Source organism: Carlito syrichta, unplaced genomic scaffold, assembly GCF_000164805.1.
Source record: "Carlito syrichta isolate Samal-C Ts95f unplaced genomic scaffold, Tarsius_syrichta-2.0.1 Scaffold305681, whole genome shotgun sequence".
NCBI classification, from domain to species: domain Eukaryota; kingdom Metazoa; phylum Chordata; class Mammalia; order Primates; family Tarsiidae; genus Carlito; species Carlito syrichta.
Window position 1 is genome coordinate 594,745 of NW_007249777.1, and position 10,282 is coordinate 605,026.

The following is a 10,282-nucleotide window of genomic DNA, read 5'->3' on the forward strand; positions in this document are numbered from 1 at the left end:
TCCCATGTCGTGAGACCAGCAGCACTGACAGCAAGGTCCTCTGGGTGGCCTTGGCCACCCCTGTGCCCCGGGGTTTTAGAACAAGGTTTGACTCTCCAGCTGTCCTTTATCATGGCAGTTGTTGAGTTCTGTGATTGTGCCTGTACTGTCTAATGCTCCTATCTAGACTGCACTTCAGAAAGTCTTGAATGTTTATGTCTTTGAAATGTCATTTCTCACACCAGCCTCCTGACCTTGCCGTGAGACTGGGTTATGGTTTTTGCTTTTTGTTTCTTTTTTTTGAGTCAGGGTCTCACTCTGTCGCCCAGGCTGGAGTTAAGTGACATGATCACGGCTCACTGCAGCCTTGATCTCCTGGGTTCAGGCGATCCTTCCACCTCAGCCTCCTGAGTAGCTGGGGCTACATGTGCATACCACCATACTTGGCTATTTTTAAAAAAATTTTTTATTTTTAACTTTCTGTAGAGACGAGGTCTCACTATATTGCCCAGTCTGGTCTCAAGCAGTCCTCCCACCTGAGCCTCCCAAAGTGCTGGGATGGCAGACATGAGCCACCACGCCTGACCAACGCTGAATTTTTTAACTCCTTTTACAGGGGAAGAGTTGAAAGTGCAGAGACATGAGATACCTAACCCTAACAAGGCTTGAGACTTGACCCAGACTGTGTTTCTATTATTATTACTATTATTATTTTTGATGCCTCCATTTTTTTCCCCAGGACCTAGAAACCTTGGGCAGGTTAGTTGGGAATGAATTTTTTTTCCCCATGGGGAAAGGTGGAGCAGGAGGCAGGGTGGGTGTGCTTCCTGCAGCCAACCCTGGAGTTCTGGGTGAATGGTTGAAAAGACTCACTAACATGGCGCCTTTGAAAAGGTGAGATGGAGAAAGTGTTTTGTTTTGTTTTGTTTCTTTCCAGATGGCTCCGCTTTTTTGTGCTTCTTTCCAAGATTTTCTGTTTCTTTTATAAAAAGAATGTAGAAGAATATTTTATCTGGCTTATCGAAGCTAACACAGGTGTATTTTCAGCTTGGTTAGCATTGACCATTCCTGAGGAAATCAGTCCAACTTTCTTTCCAAATGGGCAAACCTTACCACAGCCTCAGACCTATAAGCACTAAGTGGCTTTTTCTTTTTCTGGTTCTAATTAACCAATTTCACTTTTTTTTTTTTTTTTTAAAAAAAAGCAGGATTTATTGAAAAGACAGAAAAGCTCCCACAGTGGGAGGGGACCCGAAAGGGTTGCCCAATTTCACATTCTTGGTGCTTCCTTTACATAGCCAGGTTTTGCCTTCATTGAATTGTGTACATTTGTGGAATATGTATTTATATATGAATGTGTGTATGTATGCATATGTGGTATATGTGTGTACCTCTGAATTTTCACCGAGGGATCCATTCCAAGAGTCTGAATCCAAAATGACCTTAGCTTTGATAGGCATCTTCTCTTCTGTTGTTCACCAGATCTTGGGTCAACGGTGTAGATCCAGAAAATAATTGCTCAGAACAGTTGAAGCTCAGCACCTTGTGTAACTGGATGTTGTAGGAATATCATTTCATCCTTCCTTCCATCCTTCCATCTACCTGCACACTTCTTTCTTGTCTTGGACTTGTTCTCCTTCAATGATCTGTTAATCTCCCTTCTTGAAACTTTAGAGGTTAAGAACTTGATACTGTACAAACAGATATGAATAAGATACTGAAAATGGATGGCTTTGACCTTTCATGCTTGTGTAGGATGTGAATTTCCAGTCACATCTGACTTGGCACCCACCTGTGGGTGTGTTCTGGGTACAGGAAGCTTTGTGTTAAGGGCAGAAGGAGACTGAGAATGCAGAAGATGAAGCCTCCGCTGTTATCACTCACTTTGTTGTACTGTGAGGACCTAGAACTGACCAGCACGTGAGCTGGTCTTCCAATGCTGTAACAGGGAGGTGGGAGAATAAACTCAGTCATGTGAGTGGGGACAGGGAAGCAAAGACAGGGAGACTTCGTAAGAGAAGGGATAGCATTTTATTTTATTTTGTAGAAGTGGGGTCAAACTCCTGGCCTCAAGTGATCCTCCCACCTTGGTTTCCCAAAGTGGTGAGATTATAAATGTGAGCCATTGTGCCCGGCCAAAGGGTAGCTTTTTAAATAAAGTTGGAGGATATATGAGTGGTTTCAGCACTGAAGCCGTGAGGGAAGTAAGACAAGCCGAGGAAATTGAGGTGAGCACTGGGCTGGACTAGAAGAGTATCACTCCTTTTTGGGGAATGTCACGTGAGCCATTCTGTCCAACTGGAACCTGGTGTGTTAGTGGGCTAGTGGAAAAGAATCGGAATTTTTTTTTTTTTTTTTTTGAGTTGGAGTCTCACTCTGTATCTGAGGCTGGAGGGCAGTGGCACGCTTCTGACCACTGCAGCCTCGAGCTGCTGGGCTCGGGAAATCCTTCTGCCTCAGCCTTCCAAGTAGCTGGAACTACACACATGTGCCACAATGCCTGGCTAATTTTTTGATTTATTGTAGAGATGTGGTCTCACCAAGTTGCCCAGGCTGGTCTCGAACCTGCAGGCTCAGGCAGTGCTCTCACCTCGGCCTCCCAAAGTGCTGAGATTATAGACGTGAGCCACTGCACCCAGCTGGAAAATTTATCTTGTGCCCATTTTACAGGGAATCAACGGTCAGACTGTCATTTCTGGGTAGTGCAGTGGTGGTGAGCACTGGGACAACTTCCAGGGTTCCAATCCTTGGAGTGCCCCAGTCACTCAGTGTGTGAACTTGGGCAGGTTTGTAGAATTTTCTGAGCCTTATTTTTCTTGCCCACATGAATGGGTTGGTTGTGAGTGAGTGGTGAGTGAACTGATGGCGTGCGGAGTTCATTTCACTGGCCCCATGGAACGTCTTTCTGTGATGGCCAGTGAGGATGGAGACAAGAGGGCACTGAGGCATAGTGTGAATGTGTGTTGCTCATGTCCCTCCCCGGCCTGTTCATCCTGTCACGTTTCCTCGGCTCCCCAGAGTACAGGACGGCATCCCTCTGCAGCCGTCTTGGGACTGGGTGACGTCCTTGTGCCCGGTTCTTTGTGTGGTTTCTTGCTCCACCGCGCCCTCTGCTGGGGCTTTCATTGCATTCTCAACAAGCTCAGTTTGAGAAGGCTGCCTCTGTCTGTGGCCAGCCTGATGGAATCACTGAGGAGGTAGAGGGTCCCTGGGGGAAGGGGCCAGAAGAAAACCATGGCCCCGGGGAGACAGGACCATTTGGGAAAGGGTATGCAGGCTGCTTCCTGGTGTCTCCTCCTGTCTCTTTCTTTCCCCTTGGCACGTGAGGGTTTGTTCCTTCTGACTGCGATCATCCTTCTGGGAAAATATGCTGACAGTGACAAATCCCTGGCAGATCCAGAAATGTCACAGTGAAGTTGAGCACCACACTTTCAAAAAGACAGCTGAGAAAGATGGATTCCTCTCTGGCTTTGTTCTTGTAAAAAAAAAATTTCCTTTTTATTTTTTTGAGTCGGGGTCTTACTCTGTAACCTAGGCTGGAGTGCTGGAGCACAATCACGGCTCACCACTGCCTCTGCCTCCTGGGCACAGGTGATCCTTCTGCCTCAGCCCCCTGAGTAGCTGGGATGACAGGCGAGCGCTACCACAGCCAGCTAATTTTTAAAAAAAATTTTTTGTAGAGATGAGATCTCAATGTGTTGCCCAGGCTGGTCTTGAACTTCTGGCCTGAAACAATCCTGCTACCTCAGCCTCCCAAAGTGCTGGGATTATAGGCGTGAGCCACTGTGCCCAGCCTCAATTTCTTCACTGTATCTATTCTAAGTCTTATATAGGAGGATCTTTTATTTTGTGTTTAAAAATGCATGGATTTCAAAGTAAACTCACTCAATAGTGACAACTTTAAAGTCTGATGAGTGGTAAATAAAAATGTGATTGTGTTGAGGCCAGATGCAATTGTTTATGCCTGTAATCCCAGCACTCTGGGAGACAAAGGTGAGAGGATTGCCTGACTTGGGTTTGAGACCATGCGGGACAACTTGACCAGACCTCGTCTCTACAATAAATCAAAAAATTAGCCAGGCATGGTGGCGCACACCTGTAGTCTCAGCTACTACAGGAGGCTGAGGCAAAAGGATCGCCTGAACCCAGCAGATCAAGGCTGCAGTGGTTGTAAGCATGCCACTGCACTCTAGCCTGGGCGATAGAGAGAGACTCTGACTCAAAAATAAAAAATTAAAATTAAAATACAAATGTGATTGTGTTGAATATGTAGGTAACATTTTCTGGTATGTAAAGTGTTTCACATATATGATATCCTTTTCTCACAAAAGTTTATATTTTTGTTTTGTTTTGGTTTCTTGGAGTCTCACTCTGTCACCCAGACTGGAGTACAGTGGCACACTCACAGCTCCCGCAGCCTCGACCTGCTGGCTCGGGCAATCCTTTCCCTCAGCCTTTCGAGTAGCTGGAACCACAGACATGTGCCACCACTCCCGGCTAATTTTTTAATTTATTGTTGAGAGGAGGTCTCATCATGTTACCCAGGCTAGTCTAACCCCTGGGTTCAGGCAGTCCTCTTGCCTCCACCTCCCAAAATGCAGGGATTACAGGTGTGAGCCACCACACCCAGCAGTTTTTATTGTTAATACATTTACGTAATTATGTAACTAATGTCCCCTTTAGAACAGGAGAAGGTGTAGCAAGGTAAATGTCATATCCTAGGCCACTCCTCACTGGCTAAGCGGTAGAGTCTGTGACGTTTGGTTTTAAATCCCCAAATCTTTTCTTTACCACCATGTTAATATGAGAAACTAGCCAGAGAGAAACCCTTCTGAGTTTTTAAAGAAATGGTTGCTATTTTTGTTACAAATTGTAGAAGTACATATTCCCATGAAGTCATCGAATTATTGCGATGATGTTTAGACAACCACACATCCTTGGCAAAGGCTTCCTGGAGGTGGTATGTGTGTTTTTGTTTTGTTTTGAACTGGAATTTTACTCTGTCACCCAGGCTGGAGTGCAGTGACACAGTCACGGCTCACTGCAGCCTCGAGTAGCTGGGACTACAGGCATGTGCCACCTCCCTTGGCCTAAGGTGGTGTGTTTGGAGATGATTTTCTAACAGTCTACATGTGAAACAGCGAAGGAAAGAGAAAAGATTTCCTCAGAACTACAGGTTCATTTTAAAAAACAAGTGGATTTATGAGAGAGGAGAATTTTGCTTTGATTAAGTGCGCTCAGGGTCAGGGTGCAGGCAGGTGTCTTGGCCATGGACTGAGTGTGTCTAGAATTCACTGGAAGCTGGAGAGGGATTGTGGCCGAGATGCAGGTTTTGGGATGGCCCTTCTCAACCGGGTCAGGTGGGATTCTTGGCAGCCCCCACCTGGATCATGGTGTTCTATCTTGATCTGAGTGGGAAACTAGCATAGCGGAGAGAGCATGGGCTGAGGAGTCCTTGACTTTCACTTCATTCATATGCTTGAAATGAGTGAGGAGACCGTGTCTGCCTCCGAGCGTTGTGAGAGGCCAGTGGTGGGAAGGTGGGGGAGCTTACTCCGAACACTCCCCACATGAAGAGGATCTTTCTCAAGCATTCCCTCAATTTATCACATCTGTCTGCATTTTCTTCTGGCCTCTATCCACAGGTTGACGAGCTTCTGCATATGTGCAGCTCGACAGGAGATGGTGTTCCCCAAGACAGCATGTGGGCGATTCCGACTTACGTTCACTTTCAGGATAATCACGGCGTGACTGTTGTGATCAAGCCAGAACACAGAGTAGAAGATGTTTTGACGTTGGCGTGCAAGGTAATGGATTTTGCTATAGAAATATATACTTCTCTAAAAAAAAAATTTTTTTTTTATAGGAATGAGATCGCACAATGTTGCCCAAACTGGTCTCAAATTCTTGGCCTCAAGCGATCTCCCCGCCTCTGCCTCTCAAAGTGCTGGGACAGTGTGAGCCACTGCGCTCAGCCAGAAATATACTTCCGAGGAGAAAGAAGCATTAACGTTGCATTCCTCTGCCTTCTAAATTTGTGTGGTGTTCAAGACCTCACTTTATACCCTAGGGAACATATTAGCATATCCATTAATTAAGATATGCATTAGCACATTTATTAATTTGCATTTTGTTCTTCATTTAGAAAAATGACTCGTTAGGTCATGATCCCAGGCTTTCATGAAGAACCTGAGCTATTCTGAAATTCTGTATTTGCCTTTGTATCTAGAATAATTATGAAATCTGTTGCTATTTAAGTTGCTTGGAGAGGGTGTTCCATAAGAAGAAACTTTCTGTGAGAGTTCTATGAGAGAAAACTTGGAAGTAGTTTGATTTGATCCTAGTTTTACTAGGTTTCTGTAGATTAAACAACTTGATACATTTACACTTGCTTCATTGAGATTAATATAAGATGATGTTTTATTCATTTTTCAAACTGGGTTTCACTCCTAGTCTGAAAAGGACATTTATGGTAAATCTTAGCACCCTCTGAGAGGGAGAAAATTTCCGCACATCAGATTAGAAGCTTTTAGACCACCAGGTGGCGTAGTAGAGTTTAAATATTTTAAATTTCCGGAGAAAATACCATCAAAAAAATATGTTGAAATGGTGAAAAGGCATGTAGAGTTTGATGACTTTTTTTTTTTTTTTTTTGAGTTTGAGTCTCACTCTGTCGCCTAGGCTAAAGTGCAGTGGCACACTCATAGCCAACCTAGTGTCTGTTGGGCTCTGGTGATCCTTCTGCCTCAGCCTTTCAAGTAACCGGAACTACAAGCATGCTCTACCACGCCCAGCTAATTTTTTTTTTTTTATTGTAGAGATGAGGTCTTGCCACGTTGCCCAGGCTGGTCTCGAACCCACAGGCTCAGGCAATCCTCTTGCTGCCGCCTCCCAAGTTGCTGGGATAACAGGCTGAGCCACCGAGTCCGGCCAAGTGTGGTGACTCTTAATCATGTACACATCACAGTGTGAAAAATGTCTAATGTTAGTCCTCTTTTGTCATTTTGACATGAAGCTTCAGGATACAATACATATGTAGCTTATATTCTTATAAACTTTTTTTTTTTTTTTGGCTCCTGTCTATAAGGTTTTTATGCAGAAAACCAACAGTGGTGCTATATAGCAATGATATCAGCTATTAAACTTACACTTTTCTGCCGGGTGCAGTGGCTCACACCTATAATCCCAGCACTTTGGGAAGTGGAGGCAAGAGGATTGCCTGAGCCCGGGAATTCAAGACCAGCCTGGGCAACTTGGCAAGACCTCATCTCTACAATAAATCAAGAAAAATTAGCCGGGCATATGGTACATGCCTGTAGTTCCAGCTACCTGGAAGACTGAGGCAGAAGGATTGCCTGAGCCCAGTAGGTTGAGGCTGCAGTGTCCGTGAGCATGCCACTGTGCTCCAGCCTGGGTGACAGAGTGAGACCCTGAATCAAAAAAAAACAACAAACAAACTGGAAAAATTTATACTTTTCTCAGTGTTAGAGGGTGTCAAAAATAGTGTGTCAGGCCGGGCATAGTGGCTCACGCCTGTAATTCCAGCACTTTGGGAGGCTGAGGCGGGAGGAATGCCTGAGCCCAGGAATTCGAGACCAGCATGGGCAACATAGTGAGAGTTTGTCTCTTTTAAAAATAGTGTGTCAGTTAGACCAAGGTAGAATGTAATTTTAAGATAATTTATTTACTGTTGAAAATGAACATGAGGAAGAAAAAGAAGATAAGAGAGTAAGGGTGTATGTGTGTGTGTGTACACAGTTTCCTTTTGAAAAGTTCTTGAGCCGGGCTCGGTGGTTCAGCCTATAATCCCGTGCCTTTGGGAGGCTGAGGTGAGTGAATTGCCTGAGCCCGCGGGTTTGAGTCCCACCTGGGCAGCGAGACCTCATCTCTACAATAAATAAAAAAATCAGCTGGGTGTGGTAGTGCGCCCCTGTAATTCCGGCTACTCGGAAGGCTGAGGTGGAAGGATCGCCGGAGCCCAGCAGGTCGAGGCTGCGGTGGCCGGGAGCGGCCACTACACTCCAGTCTGGGCGACAGAGTGAGACTCCAACTCAAAAAAAAAAAAAAGAAAAGAAAAGTTCTTGGAGCAGAAAGTTCTTAATTCTGAAGTCTGTAGCTTTGTTCACATTTTACACATGTCTCCACTTTTAGTCATGGGAAGCAAGGTTGGGCATAGCCCATATAGACAGAGATAGCGTTTGCTGAGATAGTAAGATGTGTTCTACTATCAGGTCTGTTTGGCTATAACCTCTGAAAACAGCACGTTACCTTTAGTGGTAGTGATACTGTTCAGAGAAAACCTTCTCACAGCTCATTATTTGTCCCTTTTCACTTTATTGCACATTAGTATTTGAGTTTGAGCTCTTACCTAGGTTTAAGCCCAGCAAGTCACATCAAATGTTCTTTTAGATGACCATTTTGATTTGTAGTGAGCCTGCTGAACAATGATTACTTTAGGAAGAATATTTAACATCTAAATCACTGTCTTTCTCTCTCTAGATGAGGCAGCTGGACCCCAGCCACTATGGCCTGCAGCTCCGAAGATTAGTGGATGACAGTGTCGAGTGCTGTATTCCTGCACCCTATGATTACATGCAGGAGCAGGTAGATGTCACTAGCTTTCTGAAGGAAATTGACAGCATAGCCACAGTCCCTTCATGTTGAAAGATGTCACTTTAGGGAAAAATCTGTTTAAATTGGGTATCTTGTTTGGAAACAATCTCTGTGTAAAGTGTATCTTTCAATAAAGCTATCACAGCTTTCTTGGGGTTTTGTTTGTTTGTTTGCTTGTTTGTTTGGGTTGGAGTCTCACTCTGTTACTCAGACTAGAGTGCAGAGACTAATCACAGACTCAACCTCCTAGGCCTCAGCCTCCCTGTAGCTGGGACTACAGGTGCACACCACCATGCTCGGCTAATTTTTGATTTTTGTAGACAAAATCTCGCCATGTTGTCCAGGCTGGTCTCAAACTCCTGGGCGCAGCCAGTCCACTTGCCTTGGCTTCCCAAAGTGCTAGGATAGTAGGCATGAGCCACTGTGCTCAGCCTTTTCTTGTTTTGTTATGAAAGAACAGTGTCAAAATAATGTTTTAAATCCTCTGATTTTAATGTTTTCAACTTTGGTAGGTTTATGATGAAATAGAAGTCTTCCCCCTAAATGTTTATGACGTGCAGCTCACGAAGACCGGGAGTGTGTCTGACTTTGGTAAGTGTAAGAAACACCCTTCTCAGGTAGTTACGTGATTCATTCTGTACCGGTGTGCTTCAGTATCTCTGGACCTCATTTTCTTTCCCTTGCATTCACATCCTCTGGATATATGATGAGAGTGTCTGAACTTCTTTTATCTGCTTTCATTTTCATTTATTGATAATTAACAGGCTAAACAGGTATCAATTTTAGGGGAAAATGCCAGAGGAATGTAAAGGAATGAATATAATAATGGATGGACAATTTGAAAGGAAGCTGTTAGCAATAATAACTCAGTTCGTTTGCTGGGTGCCACTCCAAGCAGGGTCACATGGGACACTCGGGACGGCTCTTTTCCTCTCCTTGCCCTTAGCATCCTCTTCCCACGTGCAAGGCCCTTCGTTCCTCTCTTTCACCCCATCCCTTCTCTCTGATGACATAAATCCTTCCTGTTCTTCAAGAACTTACTAAAGGGTGAACTGTCTTTACCTCTCTTTTGCCTGAATCCCTTCATAGCATTATTTCCTCCCTCTCTCTTCGTCTGCATTTAAATTTGGCTCCGAGCTCTTCATGGACTGTACTCTTGCCTTAAAGTTCATTCCTCTCTTTCATTGTTGTTTGCCTTAGAAACGTAACGATTAGGTCAGGCTCAGTGGCTCACGCCTGTAATCCTAGCACTTTGGGAGGCAGAGGTGAGAGGATTGCCTGAGACCAGAGGTTCGAGATCAGCCTGGGCAATATGGCGAAACCTCATCTCTACGATATCAAAAAATTAGCTGGGTGTGGTGGTGCATGCCTGTAGTTCCAGCTGCTTGGAAAACTGAGGCAGAAGTATTGCCTGAGCACAGTAGGTGGAGGGTGCAGTGGCCGTGAATGTGCTACTGCACTCCAGCCTGGGCGACACAGTGAGATTCCGACTCAAAAAAAGAAATGCAGTGATTAGATCATGGTTGGTCAATATCTCTATAGAAACATTATTTCTTATCTTGCTAGGTATATTAATACAGCATAATTATTTTCCTTAAAATGACTCAAGCTTGCCGGGCTCGGTGGCTTAGCCTGTAATCCCGCGCCATTGGGAGGCTGAGGTGAGTGGATTGCCTGAGCCCACGGGTTT

General features: G+C 44.8%; 1 protein-coding gene across 1 annotated transcript in view; it reads left to right on the top strand.

The window, feature by feature from the left end:
- Positions 1-10,282, top strand: part of TIAM2 (T-cell lymphoma invasion and metastasis 2) — a 130,354-nt gene that overhangs the window by 45,989 nt on the left and 74,083 nt on the right. Inside the window, exons 8-10 of the mRNA XM_021714579.1 lie at positions 5,625-5,786; positions 8,479-8,583; positions 9,105-9,183. Of these exons, the coding sequence (XP_021570254.1) occupies positions 5,625-5,786; positions 8,479-8,583; positions 9,105-9,183 (346 nt within the window). The remainder of the gene's footprint in view (positions 1-5,624; positions 5,787-8,478; positions 8,584-9,104; positions 9,184-10,282) is intronic.